This window comes from Sphaerodactylus townsendi, linkage group LG03, assembly GCF_021028975.2.
Source record: "Sphaerodactylus townsendi isolate TG3544 linkage group LG03, MPM_Stown_v2.3, whole genome shotgun sequence".
In the NCBI taxonomy this organism is placed as follows: domain Eukaryota; kingdom Metazoa; phylum Chordata; class Lepidosauria; order Squamata; family Sphaerodactylidae; genus Sphaerodactylus; species Sphaerodactylus townsendi.
Genome location: NC_059427.1, coordinates 140730320 through 140749740, shown reverse-complemented (window position 1 = coordinate 140749740; position 19421 = coordinate 140730320). Strand labels below are relative to the sequence as shown.

At 44.8% G+C, this 19421-nt stretch overlaps 1 protein-coding gene across 1 annotated transcript in view; it reads left to right on the top strand.

The window, feature by feature from the left end:
* Nucleotides 1-497: 497 nt before the first annotated feature.
* Nucleotides 498-19421, top strand: part of CS (citrate synthase) — a 37070-nt gene continuing 18146 nt past the window's right edge. Inside the window, exon 1 of the mRNA XM_048490461.1 lies at nt 498-698. Within this exon, the coding sequence (XP_048346418.1) occupies nt 645-698 (54 nt within the window). The 5' untranslated portion in view covers nt 498-644. The remainder of the gene's footprint in view (nt 699-19421) is intronic.

The following is a 19421-nucleotide window of genomic DNA, read 5'->3' as shown; positions in this document are numbered from 1 at the left end:
AGTTTCAAACTGTTCGATTAAAAAAAAAAAGCTTCGAAAGAAACATCAGCAGGGCCAAATGTCCCACGCTCATCATTCCCGTTTCGCCAACTGCGAGACGGCTAATGTGAGCGGAGGGCAGCCACTCACTATAGGGCAGGGGATTGCAACCTGCGGCTCTCCAGATGTTCATGGACTACAATTCCCATCAGCCCTTGCCAGCATAGCCAATTGGCCATGCTGGCAGGGGCTGATGGGAATTGTAGTCCATGAACAACTGGAGAGCTATAGGGGGAGAGAAAAAAGAGCCATCAGGCATTTGACACGGGCGACTAAAATTCCAGCGGGTCCACTCCCTGTTCTGTCTTTCCCGCACACTTGTGATCACAAAGCCGCGCCCATCGCACCACTTCACCCAATGGCGTCGCGCAAGGGCCGGGCCGGGGCGTGGCTTTCCACCGAAGAGGGAAAATTATGCGAAGGAGGCGAGCCTTCCTTGGGGTTGCTCCGCCTCGCGTTGCTGACGCCACCCGCGTCGCCGAGGACCCTGCCCGGCTCTCCATTGCAGCCGCCGCCGCCACCTCCGCCTCTGTTCAACCTTGGTCTTCAGCGCCCTCTTCGGCGTCCCCTTCTCCTGTGAGGTGGCCGCTGGTTCTCTCGTCGCCATGACCTTGTTGACTGCCAGCAGTAGGGCGGCCGCGCGCCTCTTGGGGGCCAAGGTGACGCTTCCTAGGGCTTCTTTCCTCTCCCCCCTCTCCCCGCCGGAAGGAACGGGCCTTTCAAAGAGGGCGCCGGCTGGTCAGGCTTGGCTGGACTGCTCTTAAAGGGCCCACGCCGTGACCTGGTGGCAGGAAGCGCTGCTTAGGCTGGCCAGAAAGAGGGGTGGGGGTTTAACGTAGAGTTTATTTAGTAGGCCTACAGGTATCTTCTCGGCCGTCAATATTCATTTGGTAGGAGAGCCGGGTATGGCGTAAAGGGGACTGGGCCTGGCCGGGGTGGCTGCCTCGACTGTGGGCTCGCCGTTCAGAACAGCACTGGGGAAGGTGGTTGCAACCAGCTGGCGAGTGCACTGTGTGGACTTGCTTGCCCAGGTTGGCACATGGGCTTGCCCGGACAGATCGGGAGAGGGGTGGGATGGGTGCCTGGACTGGCGAGCCCGCTGTGGGTTCACCAGGCCAGATCGGCAGCAAGGGGAGGGGGGTGTGTGCCTCAGGTGGCTTGATAAATTCTCTCAAGGGTCCAAATCCGCCCCCCTCCCCGGGCTGCATGTTTGGCCCCCCCTGCCCTACCTCATTCTGCATAGCAGCACACGGTTATGCTTAAACCAGGAAGTTAGATTGGAGGTGGGGGCGGGGGGGAAGGTTAGGATCTCTGGTAGTTTCTGCAGTCCTCTTGTGCCCTTGGGTTGGAATGGCCTGAGTGTCTTCTCTACATGTCCCTTTTAAAAGAATTTAGTGTGTTCAGCCTGAGAAGTTTTTTTTCTCATGCCTTCCTCTCCTCTATTGGATTATCTGTGGGTGAGAATCAGGTTCTTTTAGGTAGGAAGGAAACATTTCGAAAGACATTGAGGGTCTGTAGTTAAATTGACTGCTGGTACAGACAGTTATTTCCCCCCCTCCGTAATGACAGTTTGGTATCCTATAGTTGTTTGCTTTGGGGGCTTCCTAGGCTGATTCCCGCCGCCCCCTTTCCTGCCTTTATAATCTTAATGTGGGAGCTTTTTTGCCTATGGGAAAGGGGCCACTTCTATATAATGTAGGTGCCTCCAGGCTTAAGTTGGTATTTAGGGGAAAGGTGCATCCTAGGTATTCTGATTCCTTTTTATAGCATGTGTTAAGCTGCTTTAGTTGGTGGGCAAGTAGCTGGGGAAATGGGTGCTTCCTTCTGTCTCTCTCCTCTGCTCTGTGACTTCCCTTAAGCAAGCGAGGCCCTGACCTCAATAGCACAGGCGAGGTCAATCTTGTCAGATCTTGGAAGCTAAGTAGGGTCAGCCCTGGTTAGTATTTGTATGGGAATGCCAGGGTCACTATGCAGCTGCAACAGTTTGATGGCAACCCCCCCTCCCCCACATACACAATAGGCTAATTTTCTTCCTTGAAATGTCAATCTGCAGCATGCTTAGAGGACAAAAATGATATGATCTAGATGCTTGTTACAAGAAGTTCTAGGTATATGCTGCTTTTCCTGTAGTCTGAGGTGGGAATTTAATATCAATAGCATAACGCTGGTGATTTGCTAATACCTTCAAAACTGAAACCGCCAAGCGTATCTGAATTTGTATAAGTGAAGCGCTGTTTATGGGCTTACAGCTGAGCTGTTGAAATACGATACGGGCAATGTAGGCCTCTCAGGCAGAGGGAATGTTGTCTTTTTTGTAAGAGAATTTTCTTTTGTGAATTGGCAGTATTTAAATGGCAGAAGAATGTATTTTTAAGTAAGCATGCACTGTGTGATAGTGGTTCCATTAAAGTTGGCTTCATTTCTCATGTTTTCTGTTACCCTTTCTTCAGTCTTGCTGTTTGCCTCCTAAAGACAGTTCAGCAGCCTTTTTGCTGCTGCCTTGCTGGACAATTCACTCATGGTCTATTCATGGTCTAAGGCCTTCTGCCAATTTCATTTGGACTCCAGATCTATTGAGTTTTCCAACAAATTGCTTTCAAATGACTGACGTGCAGCACTTATTTTATCTTTATTTTCCCTGCACTTATACACATACAAACACTTCCTTTCAGTTCCTGGATCCCCCCCTTCCCCCGTATGGTTCTGCTTGGCCTAAGGGACATATTGATAGTGTTGGGAGTAAGCTAAGATAATTTTTGCAGGTATGTATTATTTGAAAAATGTATATCCTATCTTTCTGCCCAGTCAGACCCAGCATGGCGGCTAACAATGAAAAGCAAAACATTTCAAGAGTAAATCCAGTTAAAACTGAAGATAAAATATCAGAATAAAACACAAGGACAACAATTAAAGCATGAGCAGGAAAGAGGGGTCATTGAAGGAACAGCAGATAAAACAAAACCATCTTTGTCCACTGGTGGAAGCCATAGATTTATCCCAGATGATTTATCCGCGGGGTGGCCAGTCCATGATTTGGTTGCCATGACCAAGAAGGTCTTCTCTTGGGTTCCCACCTATCTAACTGCAGCCTCAGAGGTTGACTGTAGAGGTTCACATGAGAGTAGGGAGTCCTTGAGGTATGGTGATCCCAATGTCAATTACCAGTACTGTACTATGAATTGCGACTGGAAGCAAATTGTCAGCCAGTGGAGATTGGTTAAGATTGGAGTGAGATAGTGGCTGTGAAGTCAGCATCCTGGCTTCAGCGTTCTGTATTAGTTGGAGTTTCTGAAAACTTTTTAGGGGCAGCACTGTATAGAGTATATGGGCTTGGATCCTGCCTAGATCCAGGGGGGAATGTTTGTCCACAATTACTCCTGCCATGGGACCCCTAATTCCTTCCAAGGTTATTCTGGGGAGGGGATGTCCAGAGATATTGGGGGTGGGTTGGGCTGCTATAGATAGCAGCATTGGCAAAAATTGCTCTGCTTTTTGTACCCATGAAAATCTAGGTGGGATCCAACCCCTGGTGAGGAAGCAATGAGAAGTGCCTCTATCCAGGAAAGTTAAAATGAGTACATTCTTTGCTAGTGTATGATACAAACGCCAGATGAGGCAGACTGCTAGGGCCCAATCCAAATGGGGGTGGGTGAATTGGCACCTGTGAGTGGCAGAGGCCTGCACTGGTGTATTCCCCCTTCCCTGCTGGCGCAAGGGACACATATGCCAGCGGAGGGAGCATAGATGCCATTGAGTGGGCACCACTCAGCTCCACAGTGGCCAAACCTGGAACTGGGCACCATTGAGGAGCTTTTCCAGTATCCCAGTGGGTGCCTACTCAGGGAGGGGTGGGCCGGGGGTGTTTTGGGGATGGAGCTGACTTTAGTCAACTTCCAGCCCAGGAACACCCCCCCCCCACCTTTTGCAGGCTTTTCGGGCAGCAGGAAGGTTGTTCAATTTCCCTCCTCCCAGTACTGCCTGAAGCCCCTTTGGAGGCAGCATAACTCTGCCTCTGCTGCTATCCTGCCTGAAGCCCCTTTGGAGGCAGCATAACTCTGCCTCTGCTGCACTATCCCTGGCCACAGTGCTGTGTTCCCCCCCCCCCCCCCCATCTTGGTTGCCCGTGACTTGGGCAAGCTTCAAATCTCCTAATTCGCTCTGCCCTGACTCCCCTGTTTCTCCCTTCTCCTTTCCTTTTTGATTCCTGTTTTAAATCTCACCACTTGATGTACAGCCTGTTCTTTCTTCTCCCTGAAGTAGCTACATTTCTGGCACTTGTAATTCTATTATGTGGGTGTCTGAAAGTTTCATGATATGTAAAAAGGCATTTAGCTTGGTTTGCAGGGGCTTGGTTTTTTTCGCTAGCTGTCACTTGAGTGTTTTTAACAAAGAGAGAGTCCAACCCACGGATTCCTATACTAAAGCTGCTCCAATGTGGTGGTGAAGGGTAGGGGCCCTTAATCCATTTGAGTTGGTGGGGATCTTCAGAATTCTTACAGCCACAAAACAGCTGCCATAGCTTAACTTTGTCGTACTTGTAAGATCCTTGTATTGTGATGACGGTTGCTGCTAAAGCAGTGCTTTTTAAAATCTACATAGCCAGTCAAATCTTCATTGGCCATTGAATGGCCAATAGCCGTACCTGGCAATTCTCCCAGATTATATGCAGAGGATCTCCAGGGATGAATTTCAGCTTTTCTTAAGAATTCATATGTGGTGTCTTACGTCTGTCAGTCTTGTTTCTGCCAGTGGCAGTAACCAATATAGATAAGCATTTCACTAGGTGATATAGTCTCATGCAATTCTCTTTCTGGGCTATATGATACCTCTGACACCCATGACTCTGACCTACCAAACCAAAAGCCCCTTACCAGCCATATATGGCAACCTACTAGGTCTTTATAAACCATCACTTTCTGACGTATACTGTGGATTGCCAAAAGGATGGCTTGCAATAGATTTAATGGGCTATGTTCCTCTTGTTGGGTTGTGCAGGTTTACTAGCAGTACAGTCCAAAACAGTTCCATCCTTTATTGAAGTCAAGAGGCTTAACTGGATGTAACTCTGCTTAGGGTTTCACTTTATATGGGCTAAGAAGCAGGTACAAAAAGAAAAAAAAGGATACTTAATATAGTCCCGTTATCTTTATTATCCACAGTTCTGCCATAGCCAGGGCATCGAATATCTAACAGGCCAGGTGTGGATTGGCCTTTTGCTCATTGGCTCAATTAAGGAGGGAGTAGCATTTGGTGGTGTTTAGGAATGCGCGCCACTAGAAGGATCTCCCAGCATTTGAAAGCGCATCTTATGGAAATGTCCTTTGTGGCATACTCATGGGAACTCTTATGGCAGTTACAACTTCCTGGGAATGATTGTCAGTTTGTAAGAAGAAGGCTTTGTACAACTTCTGGTAGTTTTGCTTCATACTGAAACTGTGGTCTGTGGGCCTAGCCCAGTGGTGGCACTCAGAGCCCTCTCTGTGGGCACGCGTGCACGCAGCGGGTGCAACCAGGACCTGCTGGAGGCTGGAGCAGGCTGACTGCTTCTTGAGGGGTTGAACAAACAAAATGTGTTCCCTTTCCAAACACCAGGGAAACGCTCAGACCCAAGTTTTTTGCCGATCGCCTGGGCAGCTCAGGCCTAGGGTGGAGGAACCGAGATGCATTTAGGATTTTTTTTTAAGCACACCAAGGTCTTTACTAGAACTGCTTTTATTTTTCAGTTCCTGTTGCATTTTTGTGGGAAGTCAAGATCCTTTACCTGGGAGTAAGCACGGTTGCTGGCAATCGGGCTTGCTTCTGGTTAAGCCCTCCTAGGATCGTGAATCACCCGTTTGAAGCATTGCACGGTTGCTTCACCAAGCTTACTCCCAAGAAACACGCGCTTCAGAGCCAACCGTTTTTTTCTAAACTGAAATCTCAGTATTCAGATTAAATAGCTGTATTGGCACTTTGTGATAAATAAGTGGGTTTTAAGTTGAAATTTGGGCCCTTGGTCTCGAAAAGGTTTGCTATCGCTGGCCTAGCCACTGCTTTGGGAATGTGGCATGTTGTCTGGGCTTGGGTCTGCCTGCCTTATACATTGATATGTTTAGGCTCCCAGTACCACATTTGCCATTCCTGCTGCTACTCAGTAATGTTAAGTTGGGGCAGCACTGGGAGGGACCAGTTTTCGATTGTTTTTTGTTGATTTGATCTTTTCTTTATGCTTGGATGTATAGATAGATATACATATAGCTACATCTAAGCAGTGCCCTGGTGTTTATTGTCCCAATTATTTCAGCCCTGTAACATGCAAGCCTTAGTTGTGTGGGTTTTTTTTTAAAGATTGCATTTATTTTGGCTTACTGATCAACCAGACATTGCATTCAGATGAGAGCAGTGAAGGGATCCTGAGTGGATGTGATTGTGCTTTCACACTGCACAGCGTCTACTCACTTACAGAAGGGTATGAGTAGGCTCTCTGATTTTTGTGTTCCTGCAGTTTTTGAGAGGCTTCTGGTTCATAGGGTGAAGGAAGCAAGGAGTAGTGGGCTCTTTTCAACTTGTGTTGCAAAGGTAAACTCTTTTTGACTTCAGGCTTTCTCAAGATCAGTTTCTTAATCATCTTGCAGACCTGGTGTGTATATATGAAAGCAGAGAGGCTGGTTGGGTGTACTTGAGTAACATATACAATCAGGAGGTGTTCTTTTGCAACAGTCTATTTCAAAGACCCGCTCCGTTTCCGTCCCCTCAATGTAGGTGTGTGCAGTGATGTGGAGCAGAATTTTTTCTGTTAAATGTTCTAATGCTATATTTTTCTATGGAAACTTTTCCATTGTTTGTATGTAAATCTAGTCTGTTTATCTGTCCTTGTCAGGGCTTTTATGCTGCAACTCGGCCTTGTGAGGTGATGGAAGATATGAAGCTTTTTACCATCTTTTGTTAACATTATCTAAATTTTGCTGATGCTGTTTGAATAGTTCATTATTTAATTTTGAAGCAGAAAATTTTCCAATTCCAATTTCCTCAGAAAACCCACATCAGTGGGTCTTCCCCCACGATGTGTTGCGAAAGATGGGCTTAACTTCTCAGACATTTGGTTAAATTATTTCTTATTTTTTTATAGCTGTTTTGTAGCTATTTATTGATTTTACTATTGTGGAATGTGGCAGGCATTTTTGTAGTCTTAATGCTTAATATTGTGTTTGTTCTATTGTGTTTTAACTGTTGTGACCTGCCCTGAACCCTTTGGGATAGGGCAGGACAAAAATGTGAAAAATAAATAAATAAATAAATAATCAATCAATCAATCCTGCTCCAAATCCCTTGCTGCTGTTCTCAGTGTTCTTTGAAAATAAAGGGATTAGTAGTTGACAGTGTGGTTCTATAGCTGTAGCCACGCCTGTTCATAAGACAAAGAATTTCTATTCCTGAATCCTTCAACATCCATATTCAAAGCAGGCTCTCTTCTGGGTTTCGCTTATCTGTTGTGGTCCATATGTGACCTTTTAAATGGGCTGATGCTGTGCACAGATGGGGCAGGAGGTGAGCTAATTGGCTTGCCGTGTGGCTCCAGACCAGGGTCTGTTTGATCAGCTCTCTAAAGCTGGGATTCTAAGCCTTAGGAGGGAACAAAAGTTTACCTGCCCTCACATCAGTTCTAATCTCTAAATTCAGTTGAACTTGGGACGGAGCGAATGATTACAGTTAAATGTTAAATCTCCACCAGGCCACTAATATTTGGTACCCCATAGTATCCTCAAGCAGGGAGATATTTGTGGTGTTGTTTACACTACTCTGTCCATTGATGTATGCAGGGCCTCCTGTAATATTACTCCAAAAAAGGTCAGGATCTATTCCAGAAGTGCGTGCTCTCAGAAAACAAAACCAAACCCACTGAGCATATTTTCATAGCCGTGCTGTTTTAACTTCAAGGAAGGGAAATGAACAAATTCTTGCTTATTTTTATACCTTGCAGAGCTCTGCCCACTGTTGGACAATGGCCCAGTGTGAATAGGCTGTTTCATCATTGCCCCTTCTCTGTAGTTAATGACTTGTTCAAGTCTGAAGTTTTCATTATTATAGTACCTGAGTGTGGGAGGGGAGTGAGAGAGTTGTTGAGTTTGATCTGGCACCCTGCAAGTGAAAAGGGCTTGCCGACAAGTACTCTTGTGCAGAGAGTATTAACTTGGGTAATTCATCTGACTCATCAAGTTTTGCTGCATGTGGTGAGTTGACAGTTGCTGAGTTTCACTGGTGAGGTGGCCTTTGGCTGGGTTAAGTCATCTGAATATAAATAAAAAAGGTTGAAATGACATAGACACATTTGGCTGGCCTTGCTCCTGTTATGGTTCTGAACTGTTGACTTAGTGTGTCAGGCAGGAGTAAGGAACTGAACTTCAACACCTCTGTTAAAATAGCTTGCATGATTTGAAATCTGATATTCTCTCCAAATAACATGAAGCTGAAAATTGGGGACATCGGCATTGTGTGTGTTCCATATAAAACAGCTAGATTCAAGTCCAGTAGCACCTTAAAGACCAACAAAATTTGCAAAGTATGAGCTTGTGAGAATCAAAGCTCCATTTGTCATCTCTGTACATGGATTGTGTCTTCAACAGGCAAGTCAACTGCATAGTCATCTTCCTTGGTTTGGGAAGAAAGTAGTCAAATGTGAATGTGGCTGTCTGGGTCTCAGCATGTCTGCCAAGCTCTGCTTAAACAGATGTAGCTAATAGGAATCCATTAAGTGGCTTAGTCTCCTGCTGGCAGATAAAACTCTGGCTTCTGCAGAAAGGCAGTGTTATCTTGAACAAAGTCTTTGATCTGTTGCTGTGTCCCTATGGCAAGGGCAGGGCACAGCTATAAATCTTTTTGTTCTTTTGGTAGCAAGGATGTATCTTGACTGATAAACTGCACTCCCATTTTAGAATCAAGAATAGGACTTTGGAAATTCCTTATGTGTGTATTCTTACTCATTTTGGCCTATTGACTGGGGTGTCCTCTGAGCTGTGGTTGCCGTGATAAACCCCTCCCCCCAGTTGTTGATTAATGTCGGCTGGTACAACTTGACAGAAACATAGAATCTGACTTTGTCTGGTGTATGTACTTTTCATGGCTATATAATACCGTGTTTCCTCCAAAATAGGACAGGGTCTTATATTAATTTTTGCTCCAAAAGATGAGCTAGGGCTTATTTTCAGGGGATGTCTTATTTTTTGCGTGCCCCCCCCCCATGTGACCAGATCAGCTGCACCAGGGAATTTGTAACTAGGGCTTATTTTTGGAGTAGGGCTTATATTTCAAACATCCTCCAAAAATCCTGAAAAATCATGCTAGGGCTTATTTTCGGGGTAGGTCTTATTTTTGGGGAAACAGGGTATAAAATTGGTTTGCAACTTGGTTTTATGGTAATACTAATTTGTTTTTGTTGAAGGCTTTCACGGCCGGATTCAAGTGGTTGTTGTGCATTTTCTGGGCTGTGTGGCCGTGGTCTGGTAGATCTTGTTCCTAATGTTTCGCCTGCATCTATGGCTTGCATCTTCAGAGGTGTATCACGGAGAGAAGTAACACACTTCTCTCTGTGATACACCTCTGAAGATGGCCACACAGCCTGGAAAACCCACAACAACCAGTAAACAACCACAACAACCCACAATTAAACCAGTAATTTGTTTTTGTTTTTTCACTGTGAAATCATGAGTCACTCGGAACTGTACGGTCAACATTTTACTGAAAGCAAAATTAATGTAAGATGTTGGGCAATTTCCAGTGGGTGGAGCTTGTACAACTTTAGGTCTGCAATGATTTCCAGTTCGTGTTTATTTCGTGACTTTAGTCTGTTGTCTTATACCTGGTTTTCCTTACTGTTTACTGCTGTCCTTGCTGCAGAAAGCACATTCCAACAACACTACAAAGCTACTGTTGGGCATTGCAAGCGATTAAAAAAACCTTGGTCAGTGTGTTTAAGGGGCACCAGGAGCAAATTATCAATAGTAATCTTGTTATGCCTGAGTAAGTGCCTTCTACTTAATTGATTAGTAAACTTGTGAACCAGCCAGCATGTAGACTTCCAGTGACCATTTCAGCATAAAGATCAAATACCCATAAATATGTTTTCCTTTCCTGCTTTTTCCTGCATGTTCTTGTCTCAAAATTTAGTAGCATCTCCCCCCCCCCCCAAAAAAAAAATCACTTAATATGTAACAGGCATTCAAAGGGGGAATACGATTTTTGACATGCAAGGTAAGCAGGCTTTGACCATGACGCCACAAAACATCATCCAGACTGCCATAATAAGGGTTCTACAACAGTAGAAAATGAGCAGACTGACTACACTTCAGTGATTTTGGATGCTCCTGGAGATTTGACTCAGAACAGCTTGAAGAGAATATTCTCTTGTGTCATAAGCCTTAAGCTCCTATTATTGACTGATACTGACGAAGAATCATGTTGAAACAGGATTTCACTGGTTTAACTGGTCTTACAGTCTATTTCAGGGGTGTCCAACTCTGGCGCTTCAGATGTTCATGGGCTATAATTCCCATCAGCCAATTGGCCATGCCAACAGGGGCTGATGGGAATTGTAGTCCATAAACATCTTAAGCACCAGAGTTGGACACCTCTGGTCTATTTTGACTACAGTTCACTTTGACTTCCAAATTTATGATTTTGGATTTACCAATAATTATTCATGAAGTGTTGACCTCATATTATAATATTAACAGTTACTTTTAGTGGAATGTGTGTAGCGCAGTTATGTTTTGTCTGGATGTATTGTATAAACTAGCATGTGTATAATATTGACAATTTTGTTTACACAAAAGAATATAAAAATCAACTTAAAATGTGTGATAGCATTTTATTGAAGTATATATAGATATTGGTTATAAGCCCACAAATGGTATCTCTTTTAAATCGGAAATTATTTGGAGTCTGGGTCATTTGTTTCCTCTTTATCTTCTGTTTGATTATTTCTCCTAATTTCTGAGACAGAATTTGTATGCCTCTAATTTCTAAAGCCCCAAGGCAGACTCAAATGTTCCATAAGGCCCCCTAAGGAGACCAGGGCCCTGCGGGATCTACAGAGTTTTCACAGGGCCTGTAAAACGGACCTGTTCCACCAGGCTTTTGGCAATCCAGGCTAGCCATCTGACCCTTGTACCATCTAGGCCTCCCGTGGGCGGGGTGGGGGTGGAGAAGTTGCCATCAGTTGCTGGAAAATTGCATGTTGTTGATTTTAAATTATTGTTTTATACTGCTTTCACTGAGACATTTATATTTGATATACACCGCCCTGAGCCCTCGGGAGAGAGCAGTCTTAAAATGTAATAAATAAATAAATACCCTATTTCCCCGAAAATAAGACAGTGTCTTGTATTAATTTTTGCTCCCAAAGATGCGCTGTGTCTTATTTTCAGGGGATGTCTTATTTTTCGACGGGCATGCTTCCAAACAAAAACTTTGCTATGTCTTACTTTCAGGGGATGCTTTATATTTAGCACTTCAGCAAAACCTCTACTACGTCTTATTTTCAGGGGATGTATTATTTTCGGGGAAACAGGGTAATAAGAGCAGGATATTTGAAGAATGCAGAAGCCTCGAGCATTTTAATAAGCGCCTTCAGTTTGCTGAAGTAAGACTCACCGCAGCTGTCCTTTTGAAACTTTTCTGGATTTATCTGTGTGGATTTACTTCTCTTTAGAAGCCACAGTGATAACGTGGTCTTATTTCTTTCTTGGTAGTAAGCAGATGGAATGCAGTGGTGGGAACCTTGTGGAAGTCTGTGCTGTTTTGATTGAAAATACCATCAGAGGAAAGAATCTTAACAACTAAACCTGTTTTTCTTTATGAGTGGGTTGGTTACCTTTGGGCTGGTTTGCTGACATTAGTCACCTACTTATTCTCCTATTCACTGCAAGGCTGCCTCTGGCAGTTACACAGACAGAATAAGGAAGTTGTACCACCTTCCTTTTTCTTTGCTGCTTAAAGGAGCCAGTCAGTGTGTGCACGCGTGTGTGCGCAAACACACACACACACAGACTTCAAAAGTGCAGTTCTTGGCAATCTTTTGGGGTGGGGGGAGTAAATTCCTATCACCTGCAACTTTTCCTTTTTGTTTTAACATATAATTAGTGGAAATGGAGGATATGATCTGTTCCTGCTTACTGATACCGTTCTGCCCTCGTGGAAGGATACATTGGTCATAGTTCTGGGAAGACATCAGTATTAATGAATGGAATTGGTTGTTTCAATACATCTGATTTCTGGTTCACAGGTTCCTCTGTGAATTGTCTTTCTGTGTGAGGTACCATCCAGATGAGAAGATCCTATCTGAAATAGAAGAAAACGAATTAATTCCTCACGGCCCTAGGTGTGTGGCTTCTTCTTTTCTGTTCTTGAATGAAGCCTGTGGTTCGCTGAGGTGGCCTCTGCAGTGTGAACTCTTGAGGCCAGCTTTAAATTGGCCATGACATTCACTAAAGCCACAGACCTCAACAATGACAAATGGGCACATGCATCAAGAAGTACAGGTGGTTACAAAACAACTACAACTTCCTTCTGAAATGTTCAGGGTGGTGTAAAACTGATTTTTCAGAAATATTTAAGGAATAGAGTCTGCCTAATCTGTGGATTATTATCTTGGTGACACATACTCTGGCTGGGCTTGTGTAGACAAGCTGTAAACAAACTTTTTTGGGTTGACATTAGACACACAGTCATTTGTGGTGTGGCTGCAGTATCTGTTACAGAGGCAGGTATGAAACTCCAGTTGTGCATTCGCTCAAACGAAAGCCAGGGTGGTGTAATGGTTTGAGTATCAGACCAGAATCTGGGAGAACCATGTTTGCTTCTCTACTCTTCTGTGTAAGTTTGCTAGTGGATCTTGAGCCAGCCACATTCTCAGCCTGACTTATCTTACAGGGCTGTTGTGAAGATAAAAAGGAGGAACATGAGCCACTTTGAGTCCCCATTGGGAAGAAAGGCGGGGCATAAATGAAGCAAACAACTTCCTTCTTTTGTAAGTGCAAAGGAGGCCATCTTTGAGCATGTGTATATGCCTCATGTGATAAAATGTCCCTAAAATAAAATCACCATAGTTTTTAAAGCTTTCCTGCCCAGGTTCTCAAAGGGATCTGTATACTCTGTAACCGAGCTTCAGTGGCGTTTGGATGGGTTGTGCACCACTCTGTCAGATTTAAGGCAGCTTACTGTGGCTGTTTTGGGGAATATCTGACATTTATGAATTGGAGAAGGGCAGAAGAGAACAGCCGACAACTGCTGAGCTGTTCCTGTTTCCTTCCCTCAAAGCAGGCTCTGCCTTCCTCTTCCTTGTGTTGACCATAAACTCAGTTTTCCAAGGCTGCAGAAGTATACCAAGTATACCAAGGAGAGCTAGGCAATGCTCTGTCTGCACGTTCAACTCTTTAACCTACAAGTGTTGCCTGCTTTTTTTTCTCTCGTTTTTTTCTTATCTGGCTGCAATAACTCCCTGGCAAGGGAAGTGTACCATAGAGAAGTTATTTCCTTTGCAATAGAAAATTGTTTGCTCTGATGCACAGATGGAAGACTTGGCTTTGGGGTTTAAGACTAGCTCTTGAACAATGCAGGTCTTCGGGTACAGTTGGTGGGTGGCAGTTGGCATGGCACCCTTATTGAAGGTTTCAATCTGGCCTTTGTTTTGACTGGGGGTGGGGAAGCCTTATGCAAATCCTATGCAAGTTGCATTGAGCCCTGTGGGACAGGAATGGCAGGACATAGAAGCAGTAAATGAAAGTCCCTAAGGTTGTGTAGAGATCTGGTTTTTAATGGGTGGAGCAGTGAAAGGTAAGCATTTAAATCCTTTTCATTTATGCCTTTTTCTTCTTCACATTGCCCTTGCTTGTCCTAGCGGCTCATAGCTTTGTGGTGCGTAAATGCAGGCACCTCTAGTTTTACCATGCAAATCAAATGGCAGATTGAAGGAAGACTGTGTGTAGGATTAATAAAATTGCTCTACTTCTTTCCCTTCAGCTTAGATAACTCTTCCCATCAACACACACACACACTGAGAGATCATGAGTAGTTTGGACCTATTGTCGAAGGCTTTCACAGCCAGAATCACTAGGGCGTTGTGGGTTTTCTGGAATGTATGGCCATGTTCCAGTAGCATTTTCTCCTGACGTTTCGCCTGCATCTGTGGCTGGCCTCTTCAGAGGATCTTCAGAAAAATCAACTTGCTGTCTTCAGATCCTCTGAAGAGGCCAGCCACAGATGCAGGCAAAACATCAGGAGAAAATGCTACTGGAACACGGCCATACAACCCGGAAAACCCACAACACCCTAGTTTGGACCTAGTTTGCAAAGTTGCGTCACAGCAGTTTTTTTGATGTGTGATTTTCTTTAGGTCAAAGAGTCCTCATCTTCTCAACTATGTTGGCTTTTCTCAAGACAGTGCTTTATTTTATTCATTTATCATATTTTTGTCCCACCCTTTCCAAAGGGGCTCAGGACAGGTGTGTACTGATTATTTTGAATGCTAGAGATGCTTTACTTCTGCTGTCTCTTAATGTGACACATAAAGGTAATCCTGTTTCCTGATAATGATCTTTGCTGTGTTCTTATCCCCTTCAGTGTTGCTTTGGGCAGAGGACTGTGTGGCTAGATCACACTACAGGAAACCCTGTTGAATAGCATGTTGGGTCTGGCTGTAAAACTTAAATATAATGCCAGCTCCTGACCAGTAAGTGAAAACCATCTTTTGTACAGTATTGAATCAACTCATCAATAGAGATCAGGTGATTTGTTGGGAATCTGGCTTGACTTCACTGTTTTGTAGGCCATCTATTGTGGTAGTTGGGATTGAGAAAAGAACGCTTGTATATAAAACAAAGAAGTCACCTAGCACCAAATATAGAATGGGAAAAACAAGTCACCCGAAATTTCCTTTTGAAAGACTCTCTTCTGAACTAGAAAAATAAATGTGTGAAAGAAGTTACCTGTGTGGGCCCCTGAAGTTAGCGGTTGGTCAATTAAGTGAAGCAAATGAGAACTCCACTCCCCCCCCCCCCCTTGTTTAATGTTTCTGACTAGAGTCGTGTGCCCAACTGGGGCTTTTAGCCATGGATTACAGGAACTGGAAGAAACGCCTTACAAAGTCCTCCCCAGGACTTAAGATCCAGCTGGGGGCAACACTGATGCAGCACCAACTGTCAGAGAACAGATGGGTCTCAATGGAGGGAGAACTGATGTTTCCAAGACCCTCAGCCCTCAGGGACCCCCATTTTTGTTATGACTTGTTCCCCCCTCCAATAAACCTCAATGTGGACCTTGAATTGAGAAGTGATATCAGAAGAAAAGTTGAGGACAGAGGACTGAAGGCAGCACTTAGCCTTCCCCCAACATAAGGCCTGTGCCCACAGACATGTGACTATCTCAACCTAGAATATTCCTCCACATAACTCTAAAACACCATGGATTATAGTGAAGAAACACAGATCTGATCAATACCTTTAAAGAAAAATCCAGTTCTTAGAATCAAAGTCTTGTTTAGTCTATGGACCCACCACTGTGGGTAAACGAACAGGTCAACCGTGAAACCCACTGAACACGGCATATACGCAGTCTTACCGCGTCCGGCAGCTCAGCAATGGCTCCTACATGAAAAGGGATAGAGGAAACATAAACTTTCAGTGTCTCCTTTCAATCAGAGGGCCCTGCCTTATATGACCCAAATTGCAAGAAGTTATGATATGCAAATGAGGCTTAGCTTGCTTGCAAAAGAAAAAAATAAAGATCAAACTGGTGAAAAGCAACAGCGGTGAGCCACAAAGGACTTGTTTATAGGGTCTTTGCGTTTGGGCCACTGCGATCGTTGGGAGTCCTGGGTATCACTGAAGAAGACCTAATTTAGCTAGTCCATGCCTTCAGTGCTCTAGATCAGAACTTCCCTTGTACTGAATCTCCATGTGGTGGTTCTATGGAGTTCTGAGCTAGGCTAGATATATATGCTGGATCGCAGAATCATGGAGTCGGAAGGGGCCAAACAGGTCATCTAATCCAACCCCCTGCTCAATGCAGGATCAGCCTAAACATCCCCGACTAGTGGTTGTTCACCCGCTGCTTGAAGTCTGCTCGTGAGGGGGAATTCACCACCTCCCTAGACAGCTGATTGCACTGCTGAACTAATCTCACTGTAAAAAAAACATTCCTAATACCCAGCTGATGCCTTTCTGCCATCCCCCATCTTTTGCCAGCCTCCTCAGTAGCCCACACCTTTAAGGAAATGGCTGGGGGTGGGTAGTTTTCCTTTTCCAGGGATGGGTGACCGAGCACCCACTCCTCTCTAGTTTAATTGGTAAAAGACAGAAAGAGGGGGAGAAGAAGAATTAGTATCGACACACAGTCAGGGTATGATTGGAATTGCCTGCCAAGAAACCTATCCTTCATTCTGGTACAGCAAGGGCAGGTTGTTTGAGCTGACCTTGAATTTCTGTAATGGTTTTAATTAGGTGCCTGAGAGTTTATTAGCCAAAACCTCAGTTTCAGCAGTGCCAATAGCAGCCACGTCTATGCTTATAGGGTCAAGCCAGCATGTAGTGCTTCTGGTTCAGGGGTATCCAACTCTGGCGCTTCATTGGCCATGCCAGCAGGGGCTGATGGGGATTGTAGTCCATGAACATCTGAAGCATCAGAGTTGGACACCCCTGCTCTACTGGAATGCAAGTTTGAACCATGCACCTGAACTTCCTTTCATTCTGCGTAAGTCTTGGAAGGAACAGGTCCTCTCCAGGCAGAATAGCGCATAGCAAAAGTGTGACTGTAGCTTCCCTTCTTAATCTTCTTCCAGTATAAATGTTCACGGGTTAGCCTGTTAAGAGGTGGTAGGAGAGAAAGCCTTTGCCCGCTTGCCTGCATTGTATTTGAATTCAATGCATTGAACGCTCATGGAAATTTTGGAGAGGCAAGAAGCCACAACGGCAAGATTAGGCCCATTTTAAAATTTACACAGGGTGAGCATAGTGCTCTAATCTTATTTCTTCATTAACCTAATGCAATAAACTTGAAGAGCAACTTCCTTGTAATTCACCATTAGTCAAAGACTGACAAAGGAACATGGAGCAGGAGCAGCTGAGACAGAGGGATGATCTCAGTTCAGTGAGCATGTCTGGCTGTGCAAAGGTTGTGCAGAGCTAGACTCCGTTAGGCAGCCCAGTGTCACTTTTCACAAAATGATGACAGCTGTATGCAGTTTTCCTGACCTCCAAATTCATATGCTTTGGCCAGTTTAACCAACTGCCTGTAAATGTGAGAGGAAATTACCATCTTTGCTGTTCCTTCTGGTGAATTTTTGCCTAGTTTTTCTGTTCCTCTACCTCCTTCTGGGAGTTGTCCCAAGCGATTTGTTTGGATCCAGAAGAGCAGAGAAGAGATGCTTGTTACTTAGATACAGCTCTGGGAACCACGCCACTTACCCAAAAGCACTCTCTGTTTGCTTTCTTTGAGCTGAGTGCTGACTGCCCGGGGTTTGTGATTTGACAGGGAAGGAAGTAAAGCAGGATGGTTTTTGGTTTCTTTGCATGCTCTGTTTGGGCTGTGCTGCTGCCTCCTAGTGCTGGAGTCACATTCTTGGATCCTGCCATAGTCAGCAACCTGAATGCAAATCAGCTTTGCTGCTACTTTCTCAACTTTTACGTCACTTGATGTCCCAGGACCCTCTCTGAGTGGGGCTGTCTGCTAGTGGCCTCTATATTGAGATACCCTTTCTTAATATGAGAAGGGTGCACATTCAGCCAGGCAGTTCAGCTATAGCATAGACTGCCCAGGAACAGTGACATGCAGGGGTGTGTTGCTCAGGTAGAATTCAAAGAGCAAATATGGATGGGGAAAGGAAAGAGTCCTCAAACAGGAGGCCAATGAAGTCTCAGAAAGAGCAGCAGCAAGGGAAGAACAAATCAGTGCTTGAAGGACTCTTCACTTGATTATTGAAATCAGAGGCGTATCTAGCAAAAATGTAGCCTGGTGCAAAATCTTGAGCTTCCACCACCCCTGTATGGGTGGCCCCCCCCCCCACCACACCCAAACAACTTTTTTTGCCCCAGGTCTTGAAGTCAGTGTATGGATCCGGAGGGGGGGGGAGGAGGAAGGGTGTGGGGGGCAATTTTCCACTAATCTGACTAAATGGCTGCAGCCAGGGGACATTTGACCCCATATGTCCCCCTGGGCCAGTGGTTCTCAACCTGGGGGTTGGGACCCCTTTGGGGGTCGAACGACCCTTTCACAGGGTTCGCCTAAGACTCTCTGCATCAGTGTTCTCCATCTGTAAAATGGATAAATGTTAGGGTTGGGGGTCACCACAACATGAGGAACTGTATTAAAGGGTTAGGAAGGTTGAGAACCACTGCCCTGGGCGGAACACCCCTGATTGAAATGAGACTGAATGGTTCGGCATTGGTCTCTCTTCCTTCACTGTAAAACAGAAGATGTACGAGGTGATCTTTCCCCAGGTGATATGACTTTTTGCAAAGGTTCAGGTGGTGTGTCTTTTGTCCTGAGGCCCATCCTAGTATTCATGATTTCCTTTTTTAATTATGTTCAAAAATCAAGCAGTCACTTTAGGTAGCCTCTCTAGCAACAGCAGGAAGCGAATACAAAATCACAAAACCCCACTGAGAAGAAATCAAGTGACTGGCTTATCAGCCGCCAGAGTGGGAAAACAGCATCTGCCCTTGCATAGTAACGTGATTGTAACAAGAATGGCACACCCTTAAGGGGAGAACTATTCTGACTTTTCTTAAGAGCAAGCAAGAGATAGATCCATGTCAGGCTGACAAGACACAGGATCTGTGAACTATATAAGCCATTTATCTAAAGAACCAGTTAATTCAGGTTGCATTAGTTTACTACATTTTTATCTCTGTCTTGCATTCTCCCATGTGCTTGAAATCTTTTCCCACTTTTCTTTCCCTCTTCCCTTCTTCCGGTTTTCCAAAATAAAGTTAAAACTTGATGCACTAAGAGAGCCTGTGTGATCCCACGATTGCTCAGGTATAAAAGAAATAGGTGTTGTGCAGGCCAGCTCTCATGCGAGTTGGGCTGCATATTTGGCTGGGGGGGGGGCTGGCAGAAGTGGGCCTGTCAGACGACAAGTGGTCAGATGACTATTGATTCAGGGGCAAGCAATAGCCAAACAGCTGAAGGGATGCCGAGGAAGTAGGGTCTCTCATATCTAGCCTCTTCCCCCTCTGAAAGAACTGTGGCAGAGTGAGATTTGGGTTGCCTTAGAATTGGTCAAAGAAACTTGAGCCTCTGCAGAGGAGTACAGTTTAGAGCATTTTCACATGTAGCACCGTAGATGGAGAGACTTTCTTTCATCTTGGCAGTACTGTCGCCAGTCATGAGACATACTGTGTTTCTAGTTT